Consider the following 17,953-nt stretch of genomic DNA (forward strand, 5'->3'; position numbering starts at 1 on the left):
TCTCAGGTCTGAGGGCGCCAAGGCCTGAGCCCCACACATGGGGCCCTGGGTCCCCCTGAGGATTCTGAGATGGCTGAGGGGCACAGCATTGGCACGGAGGACGGGGACGCCCCCAAGGGAGGGGGAGGCGGTCCAGTTCCTGCCTCCCTGGACCTCAGCGTCCTGCACCTCCCTTTCCCCCAGGAGGTTTGGGAGAAGAAGGGGGAGGGGCATCTGGACAGGGAGCCCTTAGAAGAGTGCACCTGGGGGTCCTGCTTCTCAGCTCAGAGGGCGAGTGTCTGTGGGGGTGGTGGGGGCAGCGCGAGGGCCTAGGAGGCTCCTGACAGGCCGGAGGGAGAGCAGAGGGCACGGGGACCGTGGGTCTTAGGGAGTGGGCCGCGGTGAGGGGGGCACCTCCGGGGAGACGCCTGTCTGTGGGCAGTCACGGGCTCGGGCCAGGGCACAGGGGCAGCAGGCTTGCCAGCGCACCTCCCAGACCCAGCAGGCAGCGCTGACCTCCTCCCCTTCCTTCTCTGTGGCCTGACCGAGCCTGAGCCCCCAGCCCCACATGCCCCCAACCTTCCCGAGAGGCCCCTCTGCATGGGCTCCCCACTCCTCAGCTGGGTCTCCAGTCCGTGGCCTGGAAGGAGCAAACGTGCATTCAGATGCATCCATGGGGGGGGGGGACCCTGGACACCCACTGCAGCTTGGGCTCTGCCTCAGCTCCTCTGTGCTCTCAGGCGACCCCTGACCCTTGAGGGGTCAGGGTCTCTCGTGCAGCCCCACGGCCGACGGCCCCTGGAAGCTCAGCCGGGGAGAGGGAGGGACAGGGGAAGGCGGTCCATGTGCAAGATGGTGGGGGAGGCCCACTGGCCTGGGCTGTCCCACCACCCAGGCCCCGCAGCCCAATGGCTTGTTGGGGACAGACAGGTGTCCCCAAACCGGGGGGAGGTACAGGGCCAGTGCGCAGCAGGGCAGGCTAGTGTCAGAGAAGTCCTCATCTCTGAGCTCCCTCAGGGCCCCCACCCTCACAGTCAGTTCTGGGGGACACTTCCACCCCTCAGCTCCTCCGGTTGGGCACCTGCCCCAGTCAAGGATCTTAGACCAAGGATGTAGAAGGGACGTGGTTTGGGGACAAACATGCCACTCACATGTCCTGCCAGCACAGACCACCCTGGGTCAGCCACACTGAGCCTCCAGAGAGCAACACCCCCATCAGCTGAAGAAGCCAAGACTCAGAGGGTCTGGAGCAGCCTGGCCGGCCGACCAGGGCAGTGGGCGGCAGGACTGGCTTCAGGGCCAGGAGATGGGACTCAAACCGAAGCTGAGCCATCCCCTCGCTGGCCAGTTCTGGGAGAAGGGCTGGTGGCCTGGGGACAGAGGCTCTCTCTGGCTGTCAGGCTGGGGAGACGCTGAGCTGAGATCTGGGTGACCAGGGGACTTTGTGGGGGGCGGGCTGGGGCTCAAAGGCCAAGGATCATTGCCCCTGCGCCTGGCTCCTGAGCCCACAGCAGACAGGGAGGTGCTCGCGCCCTGAGGCGGGGGCTGTGCGGGAAGTCGCCGGCCTGGGGCAGCTGGACGTCTGGGCTGGCAGTCATGGGCCATCCAGGTCAGGAGCCCAGGAAAGAGGCCGCAGCTGCACCAGGTGGCCAGGCAGGGCTGCTCGGCTCTGGGAGGACTGTCCTCAGCTGGCACGGCAGACCCTCCGGGCACGGCACGTGGGGGCAGAGGGCAGGGAGTGGGGCACTGTGCCGAGGTCACAGCAGGCCAGCGGCAGGGGTAGGGGGCCCCGGCCTCTGGCCAAGCCAGTCACCACCGTTTCCGGCAGGGGTGCTGGGCGGGGTCCCTCTGGGCGGGCCCCCCGCGGGCGCAGCGCTGCCTGCGTGGGGAAGCTCCCTGCGCGTCACTCAGCTATTCTCAGCCTCTCTCCATTTACGGCTCCGGAAGCGACTGTGGCGCTGGGAGGAGGTTTCACCGGAGGCGCAGCAGCAGCAGGAACGTGCAGATGCCACCCACTCCCTGGCGCTCTGTCCCAGATCCCCAGTTCCGGGGCGCCTGGCCAGGGCCGGCTGGCAGCGAACCCCCACCCTGGCTGAGGGGCTGGCCACACCGGGGGCTCTGGTGGCGCCATCTGAGGTCCCTGGTTGTCCAGAGAGGCACTGGGGGTGGGCACACGGCCTGGGTGGGGGCCCAGAGGGGCAGAGAGGAAGGGGCGGCCGGGTCTCCCAGCTGCTCCTGGGGGCCCTCATCTCCTCCCACACCCGACTGCCCTGGGTCCCCCTCAGTCTGGAACCCTAAACAGCCCTCGGCCAGGCCCTTTTCCCACCTCGCACACCTGGCTCGCCAGGGCGGGCCCCGGCAGAGCGTCTGCCCATCTGCCTCCACCTGTGCTCACTGTCCTCCCTCCAGGCCACAGACCCCGCGCCGGAGGCCGGTGTCCCGGCCGCTGTGAGGGGGCCTGCAGACCCTTCCCATGCCCGTCCAGGCTCTGCCCATGGGGGCAGAGAGAACCCAGACGTCTCCATCCCCACCCCGCCGCTCCCCTGTGCCCAACTCACCGCCGCTCACCCTCCAGCCATCCTCTGGGCTGCTGGCCCCAGCACTCTGAGGGGAGTCGGGCATTTCTGACCAGAAGGAGTCTCCTTGGGGCACGATCCAGGGGGGTGTTCTCCACGCGATGTGCCCAGAGCAAACCCAAGGCCTGGCACACCTCGACTGGCCGGAAGGTCAGGAAGGCACCAGGCACTCTAACTCATGCGCTGGTGCGCACAGGAGCAGGGCACATACGAGGGGGATGAGGCTCCCAGGAGGCTGCTAACACCATACTGGGAGGCTGGGAAGCCTTCCTGGAGGCGGTGACTCTTTAGACAACACAGAAAGCCATGCTGAGGTTTTATAACGGGGTAGGCTGGTTCAGTTGAATGCGGGGTGGTAGGCAGTGAGGTGGACAGGGCATTTCTGGGGGAGGAGCGAGGCAGCCGCAGGTACAGTCCCCTCCTCACCACGCGCCGACGCCACTGGTCCCCAAGCCACCTGAGTCGAGAAGGACCTCGGCCACTGCTTAGTCCAGTCTGCCCCTGGCATGTGGGCGATGACAGGGCCAGAGGAGGTGAGCGGTTTGCAGGAGGTCACCCAGCTCCTGGAGGAGAAGCGGGAGAGAAGGCGGGTGCCGGCCCCGTCCGTGGTCTGTGGACACTCAGGCCCGGCCGGAGGCAGCCGTGGCGCTGCGGGCACGTTTCAGACGCGGACCCCGGTGCAGCTGCCCTCGGCCCCAGCCCCGTCTCGTGCTGCCCCCGCGCCCCGCCCACACCTTGGTGGGGTCCCCGCCACAGTGCTGCAGTGGTCTCTCTCCTGCAGCGGGAACCAGTGTGATCCCCAGAAGCTGTGGGTGGCACCTTGCAGGGCTTGAGGCTCTGAGCAGGGGCGGGACCTGCTGCCGCCCCACCGGCCCTGTGTCCTCTGGGGCCTGTGTGGGTCGTGGTGGTGTCCCTGTTTTATGGGGTGATCTGTGCCTCCCTGAACCCCACTTTGCTCAGTGCCTGCCAAGTCGGGCTTGGGAGCTGTTTGTTACTTGAATGATGGCCCCACCTCAGGGCTGAGTGGGGCACAGATGGCTGTGTCGTACCCGTGAGGAAACTGAGGCTGCTCCAGGAGCGGGCAGGCCTTTCTCCGCGCCCCCTACCCTCCAGTCCGGCTCTGGCTTCTTTGCTGCCAGGCTTGGACAAGCCCCTGGCCCTCTCTCAGCCTGTTTCCTCCACCATGATGGCTGGGGGGTGGTGAGGGTGGTGGGTGCCTTGAGGATGGGCTCCTACTCCCCAGGCTTTTGGCTCCTGGGCCGGGCTTCCTGGTCCAGGATGGGGGGGACGCCTGCCGGGCACAAGGAGCAGCTGCCTCAGGCACCGCCGTGCCAGGATCATCGGAAAAATACAAAACTTTCTTCCGAGGCTGGACCGGAAGGCGCTGAGGCAGGAGGCAGGAGGCAGCAGGGAGGGAGGAGGGAGGAGGGAGGAGGCAAGGAGGAGGGAGGGCGAGGAGGAAGGAGGCAGGAGGCAGGAGGCAAGGAGGAGGGAGGGGAGGAGGGGCGGGGGCTGGTGTGCTGGGGCTGGAAGGAACAGGCTGCCTGTTCGGGGACAGGACACGGTGCACCCTGCCAAACCAGGGAAGAGGAATGAGGGGAGGGCGAATCGGAAAGAAAATGTTCCCAGCACCGTGATGCCCTCCCCGGGCTCCCAGGCCAGGGCCCAGCCCTGGCTCCAGTCACCTCCTGTCTCAGGTCTCCCAGCCCACAGTCAGCGCATGCCCTGCACAGAGGGGTCTCTGAGACCCTTGCCCCGTCCTGCCCTAGCTCCTGGGGGTCGCCCCCAGGCCGCTCTGCTGCAGAGCGGACATCAGTCCGGCGTGGCCCGGGGATCCCACCAGCTGCCGACTCAGTGAGCCTCTGGGAAAATAGGGCGAGGACGTCTCCTTGAGAGATGACAGGACAGCGGGCAGCCACATCCTCGTCCCCCTTTCCTGGCGCCTCTCTGCCTCTCCGTCTTCCCCACCTCAACCCTTCTTTCCTCCTTGGTCGGTCTTCACCGCCACCCCCCCGACCCCCAACAAGTCTCAGCTCTGACACCCTCACAGGGGATGGTGGCTGGGGCCGGGCCAGTGGGGGGGGGCAGGTGTCCTCCCAGCTGTCCAGCTCAGCTGCTCACCCATGTCCCTGCCCCGGTGCTGCCTCCACAGCCGGAGGCCCCGCCGTGTCCACCTCCCAGGTCCCAGAAGGGACACTGTGACAGGAAGCTTGGGCTGGGAATGGGCGAGGCAAGAGAAGCGGCCCTCAGCCTCAGGGACCCCAGGCCCTGGCACTATCACCCCATTTCACAGGTGGAAAATTGAGGCTCGGAGGAGTCCAACGTCCCCCAACCAGGAATGGGTGGAGAAGGGCTGGTTCCTGCCTCTGTTCCTTGACCCACCAAAGGCCTGCTCTGTGCCCCCTGCTCCCAGCTCCAGCCACTCAGCTGTGAGCCCACGGACCTTCGACCCTGCCCTGCGAGAGGCGGTGGCGGCAGCGGCAGGAAGGGCTGCACAGAGCAGAGGGAGGGGCGGCCTGGGGACCCCTGGGCCAAGATGTGGAGAGGCTGGGCCTGCCACAGGCTCCCTGCAGGTGGGCACAGGGCCAGCCTGGTCCTCCTCTCCCAGTGCCCTCCGGTGTGGTGGCGATGGCATGAGGCCATGTGACTCAGATGGCACCACAGGGTGGCAGGCTGAGCAGGGGTTCCTGGAAGGGTGGGCACCTGGACCACAGGCCGAGGCCAGGCAGGGAGGGGCAGGTGAGAGTGGGAGGCAGACCTCCCGCCCCTGCCCTTTCCCCAAGGACAGGGCCGCGGAGCAGCTGTGGGCACCGGCTTGAGCGTGTGTGTGTGTGTGCGTGTGTGTGAGCACATGTAAGTGTGCGGGCATACTTGTGCACACGTGTGCATGCATGCATGTGGGTGCACTGCACGTACAGGTGCATTGTGTATCGCACGTACTCACACATGTGTGTGTGTGCACACGCAAGTGCTCGCACATGTGCACACGTGTCATGTGTGCGTGTGGGAGTGTGAGATGGCCTGTGAGCGCTGCCCTCGCCCCCCATGGAGCTGGTGCTACGCCCAGGCATGGACTGCTGACCCCGAACTGGAGCAGGGAGGGCGCCCAGGGAACTTGGGGTTCGGAAAGCCAGGGGGGTGACGGGGGGGCAGGAGCTGGCACCGAGGGGTTCATGCACTTGGTCACAGAGTACAGAGCAGCCTTAGGGAGGCAGACTGTGCGGGGGCGGGCCGGGGCTGGAGAGGCACAGGGCTCGGGGTGGGGTGGGCTCCCAGAGGTGCGGACTTGGGAGGGAGGCCCGCGCGGAGATCTTAGCACCTGGCGCCCTAGGGGCAGAAGGTCAGAGCCCAGAGAGGCTTGAATGGGGGCTGCCTGGATCCTAGCGTGGGCAGACACCCTGTGGTCACCTGGCCTGGCCCCTCCCTGCATAGCCCCCTCCCCAGGGCAGGCCAGGTCCCTGAAAGTGTCAGACCCGGGAGCAACACACCGGCTGGGCTCTGGGGGTGGGGAGTCCCCAGGCACCCCCTGCCTGCCCCGGGTGAGGCTGGGGGCAGAGGTCTGCACTCTGTGGGGGACAGTGGGCAGGGAGGGGCGGGGCAGGGGCTGACCCCCCTTCCCAGGCGGGGGAGCAGAGTCCTCTGTTCCAGAGATGGGAGAAAGGAGCCCCAGGCGCCGGTGCGGAGGTTTGCTGAGGGCTTCTCGCGTGGTAATTGGGCAGCAATTATGTGTTCCGGAGCCAGCAGGGCTGTAGCCTGCTGTCGCCCGCCACTGCGTGCCCTGAGAGCGCAGCCTCTGTGCAGGGCTTGCTTGGAGCCCCAGCATCTCCCCTGCCCCTGGACGCGGGCTGACTGGCCGTGGGAGGGGCACACCTAGGGTCTAGGTCAAGCCCCACCCAACCTTGAGACCCCCCGTCTCTGGCCCGGCTCCCCCCCAAAGGCGATGCATCACCCCTGCCTGCCAACCTCCTGCCTGTGCTCACCCCTCCCCCAGCCCCTCTCTACCCCACCGGGCTCTCTGACCCCTAGGCCCTGGCTGGGCCCCCTCCTCCAGGAAGCCTGCCAGACCACTGCCGCTGGGGTGGCGCGGGGTGGAGGCTGGAGACCGCTGTGGGCCCAAGGGCAGTAGAACCATGCCCTGGCCCGGCTGCCTAGCTGCTCACAGGACCTGGGCCTGAGTGCCACCCTCAGGGGACACAGGGCTCTGAAAACTAGGGGGATGGCTCCTGGTCACTCAGGTGCTGGTTCTGGCACTTCGCGGCACACACGTGTGAGTGCACACACACACACGCACGCACGCGCGGTGAGGGAGGCCTCTGGTCAGCCGGCTAAGGGGCACCTTCCCCTGCAAGGGCCCTCAGACACAGGCCCGGGCTCACCTGGGCCACGGCACCGGCTCTTCCTCGGCGCAGGCTCCCGGGGCCCTGCCGTGGCCCGCAGGCGTCTCCCCGGCAGGCCTGCAGCCTCCTCCTCCGGCTCGGGGACGCCTGCGCTGGGCAGCGCCGGGATTCCTGCTCTGGGAGCCTCTGCCTGCCTCCCCCTCTCCCTGCTTCGTGCTCCCCCCGCACCCCCCGTGCCCACCCACTCGCCTTTAATTAGAAATGCCAGGAGAGCGATTTTTGGAGGTTTTTTTTCTTTTTTTTTTTTTTTTTTTGCCAGAAAGACTTTCCAGCACACAGCAGGGGCGGAAGCGCAGAGGAAAGGAGGAGACAGATCGGCTCTGGGTGGGGAGAAGGGCTTGGGGGGCCTGGGGGGGGTGGGGATCCCAGAGTGTGGGCCCCTGAGCTGTGTCATCGGTGAACCAGACAGAGCGGGGGGTGTGACAGCGATGGGGACCCGCAGGTGCGGGGGGGATGCATGTGTGTGTGGGGGGCCGAGCATGTGTGTGGAGGGGATGTGGGGGTGCCGTGGGGGAGCCATGACTGGGGCATGAGTGTGCAGGGTGTGTGTGTGTGGGGGGATGGGCCGCCGCGCTGAGGAGTCCTGACCAGCACTGGCTGTGGGCAGTGGTGTTTGCTACCTGTGCCCAGGTCACATCAGAGGACCTGGGACCCAGACCCATCCCCCACGGGGGAGCCCAGGAGGGACGTCCCTCCCGCGCCACGGTTGCCAGGGAGGCAGAGGGGAATCTCAGCTTCCGGAGCCCCACTCCTTATATGGTGTTTTCTTGTTTCAGCCTCGCACACTGCAGAGGCTCCTGCGCGCCTCCCCCTCCCGCCTCCCTCTCCCCCTGCCTGCCTCTTAGAAGTCCCCCAGCTTCTGACCAGGTTCCCCCAGCCCCCTGCAGGACCCCTCTACCCCTCCCCCGCCCCCCGACCCCAGGGAGGAGCTTCCAGATCCCCCTGGGTGGGCCTCACCGAAGTCCTGGTCGTGGGGAGCCCTGGCAGCCCCGGCAGAGGTGAGCACATGCACACCAATGCCTGGGCCGGCAGAGCCGCCTCGGGGGGCCAGTCCCTCACACACAGCGGGGGGGGGGCGGGGCGGGGCGGGGACCAGCCCAGGGCAGGCGCGGGCAGGGGCCACATCTGGGACTCACAGCTGACACCTGGGAGTGTGCGAGCTCCTCACACTAGAAGCCTCCTTGAAACCTTCAGCTCAGGGGAAGGGGGTCTGAATATGGGGGGGACGGTTGTCAGGGTTACTGTATGGCCGAACATATGCTGCTGAACTGGACAGGGCCCAGGTCAGGGTGAGGGCAGTGAGGGCCCAGGAGGCCAGAGTTCAGCACCCCCCAACACACACACACAATGAGGGGAGTGAGATGAGAGGAAGCCCACCCTGAGACCCTGGGGGAGGGGCTTCCTCCTTACCCTTGGGTGGGGCAGCCTCTCCAGGCACACACGTGCACCCCGCTGCCCAGCGCCGGGGTGGGGGTGCTCGCTGGTCCCCAGAGCGTCCCTCAGACCCTGCGGGCTGAATGACCCCGGGGAGGGGGCGGCGGAGCCAACAGATTAGTCACCCGGGGCCAGCGTGTGTGCAGGGGGTGGGTCCTCCCTCCGCGCCAAGCACGAGTGGGCGCGGAGGCGGCCCGCAGGGTGGGCGCGCGGGCCAATGGGAGCCGAGGCTCGGTGCTGGGGCCGCCCACGGGCGTGCTGGCGGCATAAAAAGCCGGCGGCGCGGCGCTGGCTGCAGAGCTCGGCGTCGCAGCTCCCGCACAGCCGTCCTGCGCTGCTACCGCGGCGCGGACCCAGGGCCCCCGCGCCTCCGCCGTCCCGCCGGCCCCGGCGCGCCCACACCTGCGCACGGCAGGACCCCGAAGCCCCACCGCCCCGAGAGGACTCTGCAGCCCGCCCCCCCTCCCATCCGAGCACCTGCGCGCAAATGGAGCTGGACCACAGGACGAGCGGCGGCCTCCATGCCTACCCCGGGCCGCGAGGTGGGCCGGCGGCTAAGCCGAACGTGATCCTGCAGATCGGAAAGTGCCGGACCGAGATGCTGGAGCACGTGCGGCGGACCCACCGGCACCTGCTGGCCGAGGTGTCCAAGCAGGTGGAGCGCGAGCTGAAGGGGCTGCACAGGTCGGTGGGCAAGCTGGAGAGCAACCTGGACGGCTACGTGCCCACGGGCGACTCCCAGCGCTGGAAGAAGTCCATCAAGGCCTGCCTGTGCCGCTGCCAGGAGACCATCGCCAACCTGGAGCGCTGGGTCAAGCGCGAGATGCACGTGTGGCGGGAGGTCTTCTACCGGCTGGAGCGCTGGGCCGACCGCCTGGAGGCCATGGGCAGCAAGTACCAGGTGGGCAGCGAGGCGGCCCGCCACACCGTCTCTGTGGGCGTCGGGGGTCCGGAGGGCTGCTCCCAGGAGGCCGACGGCTACGACTACACGGTCAGCCCCTACGCCATCCCCCCGCCGCCGACGGCCGGGGAGCTGCCGGGGCAGGAGCTGGAGGAGGCCCAGCAGTACCCGCCCTGGGAGCCTGGCGAGGATGGGCAGCCCGGCCCTGGCGTGGACACGCAGATCTTCGAAGACCCGCACGAGTTCCTCAGCCACCTGGAGGAGTACCTGCGACAGGTGGGCGGCTCCGAGGAGTACTGGCTGTCGCAGATCCAGAACCACATGAACGGGCCGGCCAAGAAGTGGTGGGAGTTCAAGCAGGGCTCGGTGAAGAACTGGGTGGAGTTCAAGAAGGAGTTCCTGCAGTACAGCGAGGGCACGCTGTCCCGGGAGGCCCTGCAGCGCGAGCTGGACCTGCCGCAGAAGCAGGGCGAACCGCTGGACCAGTTTCTGTGGCGCAAGCGGGACCTGTACCAGACGCTCTACGTGGACGCCGAGGAGGAGGAGATCATCCAGTACGTGGTGGGCACGCTGCAGCCCAAGCTCAAGCGCTTCCTGCGCCACCCGCTGCCCAAGACCCTGGAGCAGCTCATCCAGCGGGGCCTGGAGGTGCAGGACGACCTGGAGCAGGCGGCCGAGCCCGCCGGCCCCCGCCTCCCCGCCGAGGACGAGGCCGAGGCCGAGGCCGAAGCTGAGGCGCTCACACCGGCCCTCACCAACGAGTCTGTGGCCAGTGACCGGACCCAGCCCGAGTAGAGGGCATCCGGCCCCGCCTGCCCGCCACAGCCGCCTGTGGCCTTTGCCAACCAGGACTTTATAGCTGGGCTGACCTCTGCAGGGGACGCCCTTGTCCTCGTCCTGGGGGACACTCCCCTCAGCCTCCCTGCCTGACTCTCACAGACGCACATCACCCAGTTCTGGACAATGCCCCCCCACACAGGAAGGGAGCCCCTCTGCCCTGCAGGACCCTGCCCTGTCACCCTCCCTCCGTCTGTCTTCCAGGGACCTGGGCCTGCCTGGGCCACCCCTCCCCACCCCCAACACACACACACACACACTCTCAGGCCGTGACAGCAGACCCAGCGTCCTCATCCTGCTCCATGCTGGGCCCTCTGGGTACTCAGGAACCAAGTGTCCCGGCTGCACGAGCCGGCAGCCACCAAGCCTGGGGACACCCCAGAGCCAAAGCGAAGGCACAACCCTTGCCGTGGGGACCTCAGCTCCGGGGCTGCAGCCCCTCCTCTTCTGGCAGTTGCCCTGCAAGACAGCTGGCCAGCCTCGGACCGCACGGCGGGGCTCCCCGTCCCGGAGGACGCCTGGTCCGCGGGCGCAGCCGCCGCCGCCGCAGCAGCAGACCTGGGCGCCCGGCTCCCGGCCCGGCAGGTGAGGCCCGGCCTGGGGCGTCACCACCAGGGGTCGCTGTAGCGCTGGGAGGGCCCGGGCCGGCCCGCGGAGCCTCCGGGGCCCCCAGCACGTGAGCTGCAGGGCTGGGGTGGGGGCGGCGCGGTGGAGAGGCGGGCAGGAGCGGGGACCCCAGGGTCACGGAGAGGGGCCGGGTGGGAGGCAGGCGGGGGGAAGCTGCTGAGCCAGCTCACACCGCCCGTGTGTTCTCTCCCCCAGCGTGTCCGTGATTCATGCCAGCTCAGCTGAATGAGTCACCCGTGGCAGGCGGAGGGTCCCAAGGGGCCAGCGTCCTCCAACCGGCTGAGGCAGCAGCCGGTGTCCACGGAGCCGGGAGAGTGACAACAGGTAACGGAGCCCCGACCCTCCCACCGAGACCGGGGCCCTGGGCAAACTGGGAGGCAGGCAGCCCACTGGGGTCTCCCGCAACAAAGCCCTGCAGTGTCCTCATGCGGACGCCCCCGGCCGCCCGCCCTGCCCCTGACCGTCCTGCATCTTCCTTCTGTTCAGGTCCCAAGGCTCACCCAGAGCCCTGCTGCCACGCCCGGTGCTGCCTGCGCCCCTGGCCTCCCACCAGCTGCCTGCCCAGGAGGAGCCGACTGAGGCCAGCGGGGGGGCTGCAGAGAGGAGGGTCCCGGGAGAGCCGGTGCTGAAGACGCCCCGCCTGAAGGCCAGGCCTGCCGCTCAGCCCGCCCCGCCGGCCGCCAGCCGGACAGCGCCCAGGACCACTGTGGCTGGAGTCGCGGGCCGTGACCCTGGGCCCTGTCGCTCCAGCCTAGGAGCCCCGCACACTGTGTGCCGTGCGGCCCTCCTCTCCTGCCAGGGCCCCCGAGAGTCCTGGGGCTGAGGCTACAGCGCCCGCCCCGGCCAGCCCGCCTCGCAGCCACAGCCCGCCCCAGGATGTCCCGCAGCCTTGGCTCCTGGGGCTCCTGCTGGCTCTCTGCAGGGCCCAGACCCCCACTTCTCGGCAGCAACATCCTGGTGCTGCAGAGCCGGGCCTGCTTGGTAGGGGGTCCCCATTCTGCCTGCCTCCCGGGGGTTTCCAGATTTGGGGACAATATCTGCAGGTGTCCCTGCCAGCACTCCCAAATTTTATGTCTGCACATGAGCCATAACCCAACCTCACAGGCTGCAGGGGTCCCTGAGTGCCTGGCCCCACAGATTGAGCCTTGAGGGCCAGGCCAGGCTGGGGCAGCCCTCCCACCCTCCTTGAAGACAGACTCTTTTGTAAGATTTTGTTAATAAAATGCTGAAACCTGCTGGACTGTGTGCAGCTGTGTCTCTGCCCACTGGGGGGCCAGGTTGGCACACACTGGTGGGAGGGGGGCTCGGCCAGTCCAAAGTCCGCAGGGCCGGAGGGACTCTCCTTTCTGGTGAAGGCTCAGCTCTGTGCAGAAAGCCTCTCCACAGACTGAGCCAGGCCCACCTGGGCCATCTCAGTGACTGTCCCCAATCGCATCCACACAAGGCCTCAGGCGACATCTAGATCAGGGACAGGACCCTAGCCAAGGACCGTCACACCCAGCCCCGGTCCTGTCCCTCAGAAGGTGTCAATCTGCTCAGGGGTGCTGGGCCAGGTCGGGGGTGGGCGGTGGCACAAGGGAAGGTGGCTGCAGGGTCACCTGCCTGCCTGGGCAGGGCTGCTCCTCTGAGAGCTGTGACCAGGGCCAGGGCCCAGAGCCTGCTGGGACCCAAGAGGGGGCCACCTGCTACCAGGAATTTTTTTGTCACCCTCTCTCCTAGGAAAGGGCCACCTCCTCCCTCCTCTTCCCGTTCTTTGCTCTAAGTGATGGCAGCACTGATGAGAGGGGAGAGGCGGCTGATGGAGCGGGAGGTGGGCAACGGGGGCGCCCCCAGGCAGGGACCTTCCTCCACCGAAGCTCTCTGGCTCTGCCTCAGCAAAGCTTCTCCTCCCACAGGGAAGCGCCCCTGCCCTCTGCCTTCTCCCTCTGCCCTGCCTCCTGGCCAGAGCCCGTGATTTGGGGTCCTGGGCACAGGCCCCACCCCAGTGACCTCTGAGCACAGCCCGGAAAGGGCTGGGGCTGCCCCATGTCCCTCCTCGAGTCCCGTCCCATGTCCCTGGCTGGGGTCAAGCTCAGCCACTGCCCTGTCACTGAGTCGCAACCGCATAAAGAGCACGCCAAGCTTTTACTCAGGGCACCCAAGGGAGACAGTCTTGCTTAGAGGCTGTTCCCCACAGACAGATGATACCTGAACAAGGGGTGAGCTTCACGCTCTGGAGAGATGGTCAGACCGGGGACCACGGAGGCTGCCCTGGCTCCACCTTTAGCTGCTCCTAGGAGTCCCACTGGGGGCCACAGATCTGCCCAGACCCTTCCACGGGAATGGCCACATTGGCCAAACCGCTATGTTCTCCACGGCCCGCTCCTGTCCTCTCCTCCCAGACATCTCCCGCACGCCACCGGCAACCTCACCTCCGTAGACCCTCCTCTCCCTTCCTCATCCTGGCGCCGGCCTGGTGCTTCCCGAGGACAGAGACCCCGGCCAGCCCTGCACCCCCTCCCCCTGGGAGCCGTGGGGAGCCCTGGGTTCCCTGCTCCTGCTGCTGGCTTGTCTGGCATCTTCCGTGCCAGGAGTCTGAGTGTGAAGGAGGCTATTTTTAGCCCGTTATCCCCGGAATTATCTTGTCTCTGGTTTGCCCTGGTGCTGGGTTCTGCTGGGAAATGTCAGCCTGTCTCCAACTCGAGGGAAGTCGGGAGAGGGGGAGCCCACAGAACCTCCTTTGCTTGCACCCCTGGGGACTCTGTCCACTTAACAAAGGCCGGGAGAGCATTACAGGAAGCTCTGACCACTCCCCACCAGAGGGGGCTGGGCACAGGAGGGTGGCTGGGGGTTCCAGACTGGGCCCCCTCATGCCTGCACAGCCCAGGAGTCGGGGCCTGGCGGGGGGAGGCCACTTGAGCCAGCTGTGCCATGAAGCCCCATCGGTGACAACTCAGACCTGGCCCGGGGAGCAGAAACACTGCTTCCCTCTGGTCCCTGGGTGAAGCAAGAGCTTGCAGGACCCCTAGCTCTCCTGGAGCCCCGTCCTTGGGAGGAGCCCTGTGTGGGGACTGAGGACCAGTTACAGGCTGCTGCGGTCAGCAGGGCCATGGGGCAACCCCAGCAGGGACAGAGGGGTGTGGGGACCTGCAGTCCAGGCTGGGGTTCCCCTCCACCCTCTGCTAGAGGCAGGCATGGAATAAGGTTTCTTGGTCAGGGGTGGACAGGTGATGTGCCTGGGGGTCTGGGGCCAGGACCCACCCAGGACTCCAGTTCCTGGTCCCCAGGCCGCAGCCTCTCCCCTCAAACGCCTCCCGAGGCTGTTCTCCACTCCCCAGCCTCCGCGGCTCCCTGCAGCCTGGCTTTCAAGGCCCTTTGCCCTTTTCCCCTACCCCGTGGCAGCCCACACAAGGGACTCCCAAATGCTTTGCTTGGTTGCGCTCCTCCTGGCCCACTTCTTCTATTATCTGTAGGCGGTTCGTGGGCTGCCTTCTCCAGGAAGCCCCCCATGACTTTGCTTTCATCCAGGTAAGCCCTGGCCGATGTCAGCCTGGACCAAGTGCCCACACCATAGCTCTGCTTCATCCCTGTGGGTCTCCCCACCCCAAGAACAGGAGAAGCCCCCACCCCCCACCTCTGAGCTGGCACTTGGCTCCTTGGGACACTCCTCCTGCATGCTGGCTGGGCCACCGTGACAGTGGACTCAGTTACCCTGCAGGGGCCTGTCCCTGGCCGGTCCTGCTGTTCTGCCACCAGCAATGGCCAGTGTGTGGCTCCCTCAGCCCTGGGCCGGGCCTTCCCTCCACCTTGATTTCTCCCTGGATGCTCATTTTTGAACTTGTTGGTCCCCACTACTGCCTCTTGCATTTTCAGGCTTCTCCCTTCCCCCCACCATCTAGACATTGCTATGGGAACCAGGCTGTGGTACCCACAACATCCCTGTGGGCAGGTTTCAGGGGCCCCTGTTTGTCTGTGCTCTGGGATGTGTGTCTGTGTGGCAGGGAGTGCATGTATGTGTTTGTGTGGCAGGATCAGCGGGGGCCTTGGGGCGTCATGATCCAGACCAGGAGGTCCACAGAGGAGGTGGTCACCAGAAAGCACATCCCATCAGTATCGTTCCTGGGGACAGAGCCACTGACCCTCCCCTCTCTTTGCAGTCACCCCCTCCCAGGCTGTCACCATCCTGGCCCCAGCTGACATCAGCATGGCCATTGCTGGAAGGCCACCACAGCAGCCTTGGGCTGGCCCCAGGGACCTGGCCACTGTCCCTCCCACCTCTGGGGAGCTGGGCCTCTGTCCTTGCCCCTGCAGCACCGGGAGCCACTTCCCCAGCTGGGCCTCTGCTTTCACAGCAAGAGCGGGCTGAAGGTGACAGTAGCTGCAGGCCACGGTCACATGGGTCTCAGTGCAGATTCCCTGCGGACAAGTCCTTGCTGGTTGCTTGGTGGCTCTCCTCCCACCTTGTCTCTCCATCTCTGCAATGGCAGCACCTGGACCTTTCTCAAATTGCCTGGGGGTGGGGCGGGGGGAGCCAAGGGAGCTCCTCTGGTTGGGGACAGCAGCCCCGCCCGCCTCCCATCCCCACACCCCCCAGCTGGGAGCTCCGTGCCTGGAGGCCACTGAGCTGTGTGGGTGGCAGGGAAGGGGAGCCTCCTGAGCCGCCACTACTCCTCCCTTCCCGCCTCCCTGCAGCCTGGGCTCCCTGGCTCCTTCTGCCCACGTCTCTCCTCAGACACCACGGACCCCAACTGAGGACAGTGGCAGCATCCTCTCCCGGCCCCTGCCCCCTGCCCGCAGCCCTCCCAGGCCTTACGGGGAGTGTGAACGCTGCGCCCCTCACGGTATCTCCACTGCCTGGTGTTTCAGCCTCTTTACCAATAAACGCCCAGTTAATCGCTACCATCACAGGCAGCTGGGGCAACTTTACAGGTGGGGAAGCCGAGGCACAGAGGGGCTCTGTATCTGCCCAAGGCCCCAAGGTATAAGGTGGAGGAGCAGATCAGAGCTCCAGCTTGGAGTGGGAGGGGCCCTGTCGGGCTGACCCCCACCGGAGGGCGGCCTTCGGGGTTGCTGGGCTGCGGGAGCCTGGATGGCCCTGCCCAGCCCCAGGGCCTTTGGCTGGGGCTCTGGAAGGAGGAAGACAGCAGAGGTGGGGCCGATGGGGCAGCGTCTAGTCGCTGGGGTGGGAGACAGGGACAGCCTTGCGGCAGGTGCCCCAGCCCCCCCACCGAGCCCTTGCAGCTCGAGGCCAGGTCTGATGGCCTGTGGACAGAATGCCACCGCGTGCGGCCTGGGGACGGAGGCTCTGCTCCCAGCCTGGGCCGCATGGACGTCACAGTGATGGTGGAGGAAAGCAAGCTTGCCTGGGGCTTCAGACTGCCCCTCCCCGTCAGTCATCCCTTGAACCGTCCTCTGCCCTTCCTAAAACCAAAGGCCCTCTCGGCCACTGTGCGGTTTGAAACCTCAGAGGGCACCTTCTGACGAAGGACAAAACCTGAACGCCGAACCCTGTGTTTTAAAAGCACACTGACCTGCTCCCCCACCCTTGCAGACCACAGGAACCACTCCCTGCCCAGGTCCCCTGCAAACACACCCCATCCCTGGCCGCCCTGGCTCCCACCCACCTGCCCGGAGACTTGCTAGATCCTTCCCAAGTCCTTCCTTCTGCTGCGGAACCTTTTCTTTTTTAAAAGACTTATTTTTAGAAAGAGGGGAAGGGAGGTGAAGAGGAAGAGAAACACCCATGTGCGAGAGAAACAACCAATTGCCTCTCACCCACCCCACCCCCAAGTGGGGACCCAGCCCGCAACCCAGGCCTGTGCCCTGACCTGAAATTGAACGCGTGACCTACCGGTTTGCAGGCCGGCACTCAACCCACTGAGCCGCACCAGCCAGGGCAGAACCTTTTCTTTCCCGTCAGTTGGCCAGTGTGAAGGACCAAGAAAAACGACTCTCAGACTGATAAGAAATGATTAGCAGTAAAAGAGAAACGTGGTCAGCAGGTTAAGAAAGGTTTCAAGAGGGGCTGGAGACACAGATGGTCAGAGTTAAGGAACATTTACCACCTGAGAAACAGTCAGTTAACGGAGTGGGAGGGGCACCCAACATGGAATACTTATCACCTGGGAACTATGCATGGTCAACAAGTTAAGGAAAGTTATGCATGAGCTGATTGCTACCCTTAGTTTGTCTAGTCAATCGAGTTAGATTGTGACTCCGGAGAATCCAGTAGGGAAAACGGAGGGGAGGGGGAAGGGGAGGGAGGGGGGTTACTCGCCTTGGGGTGAAAGCAGCCTCCTCTGAGCTTCCGGCACGCCCTTTGTTTGGCTGCGCCCGGACTTGCAAATCCGTGAATAAACAACTGCTTCGTTTACTGCTGAAGTCCTGTGTCCCAGCTCATTGTGAGCTTTATTTCTCACAGCCAACTCCCATCTATGCTTCAAGCCTGAGAGTGAAGCCCCTTCCTCCAAGAAGCCTGCCCGATTCTCCCAGGCAGGAGGGGGCTGTTTGCACTGGGCGCCAGCCTTGTTCAATGTCTATCTGATGGTGAGTCTGGGTCCCTCCCGGTCGTGTGCCCCGAGGGACCCAGGCTGCCTTGGCCGCCTCCTCTCCCTTTCCTGAGCTCCCTAGCTCAGTCCCCACGTGGTGAGGGAACACCTGAGTCAGGTGTGACAGCCATTGTGGGGAGCCCTGGGCTACAACAGGACTCAGAGGGCCGTGTCCTTCCCATCCTGCCTCCCTGAGGGTCCTTCTGCTGGCACTCAGGAACACCTCGGAAGAGGGAGCCCCAGACTAAGGCCTGCTGAGGCCGAGGGAGCCTTCTGGGGGGCGGTAAGACCCGTCTTTGGGTCATTGTGACAGCCAGCCTCCCTGACCTCAGAGGCCCGAAGCACACCTTCAAGTTCCCCTGCAGGCTGGAGCGCTGTGGCCCCCGACCTCCCCCACCCCAGCCCCTCCCAGCCCCTGCTCCAGGTGGCAGGCCTGACTCCTTCCCTCTTCTGCTCAGGTCCCGAGCCATCAGGCCCTCCGGACTCGGAACTGCGTGGAGCCCCCTCCCACCCCCCCACCCCCGCCAGAGCCGGAGGTAATGCTGGCTGGCTTGTGTTTTTCTTGCCTTTCTTTTCAGCCTCAAATCATCTCTGCTTCTAAATAAGGTGTCCCCCACCCATAAGAAGAATCCACGCTCATTGCACACAAGTTGGACATTTTAGAAAAGGGTACAG

At 65.9% G+C, this 17,953-nt stretch overlaps 1 protein-coding gene across 1 annotated transcript; it reads left to right on the top strand.

The window, feature by feature from the left end:
• The first annotated feature begins 8,854 nt into the window (after positions 1-8,854).
• Positions 8,855-11,986, top strand: ARC (activity regulated cytoskeleton associated protein). Its single transcript, XM_090282720.1, has 3 exons — positions 8,855-10,709; positions 10,947-11,075; positions 11,238-11,986. Exon 1 carries the CDS (start codon positions 8,874-8,876, stop codon positions 10,080-10,082), a length of 1,209 nt encoding a protein of 402 aa, XP_090138846.1. The 5' UTR covers positions 8,855-8,873; the 3' UTR covers positions 10,083-10,709; positions 10,947-11,075; positions 11,238-11,986.
• The last annotated feature ends 5,967 nt before the right edge of the window (positions 11,987-17,953 follow it).

Source organism: Furipterus horrens, unplaced genomic scaffold, assembly GCF_987537825.1.
Source record: "Furipterus horrens unplaced genomic scaffold, mFurHor1.1.pri manual_scaffold_7, whole genome shotgun sequence".
In the NCBI taxonomy this organism is placed as follows: Eukaryota; Metazoa; Chordata; class Mammalia; order Chiroptera; family Furipteridae; genus Furipterus; species Furipterus horrens.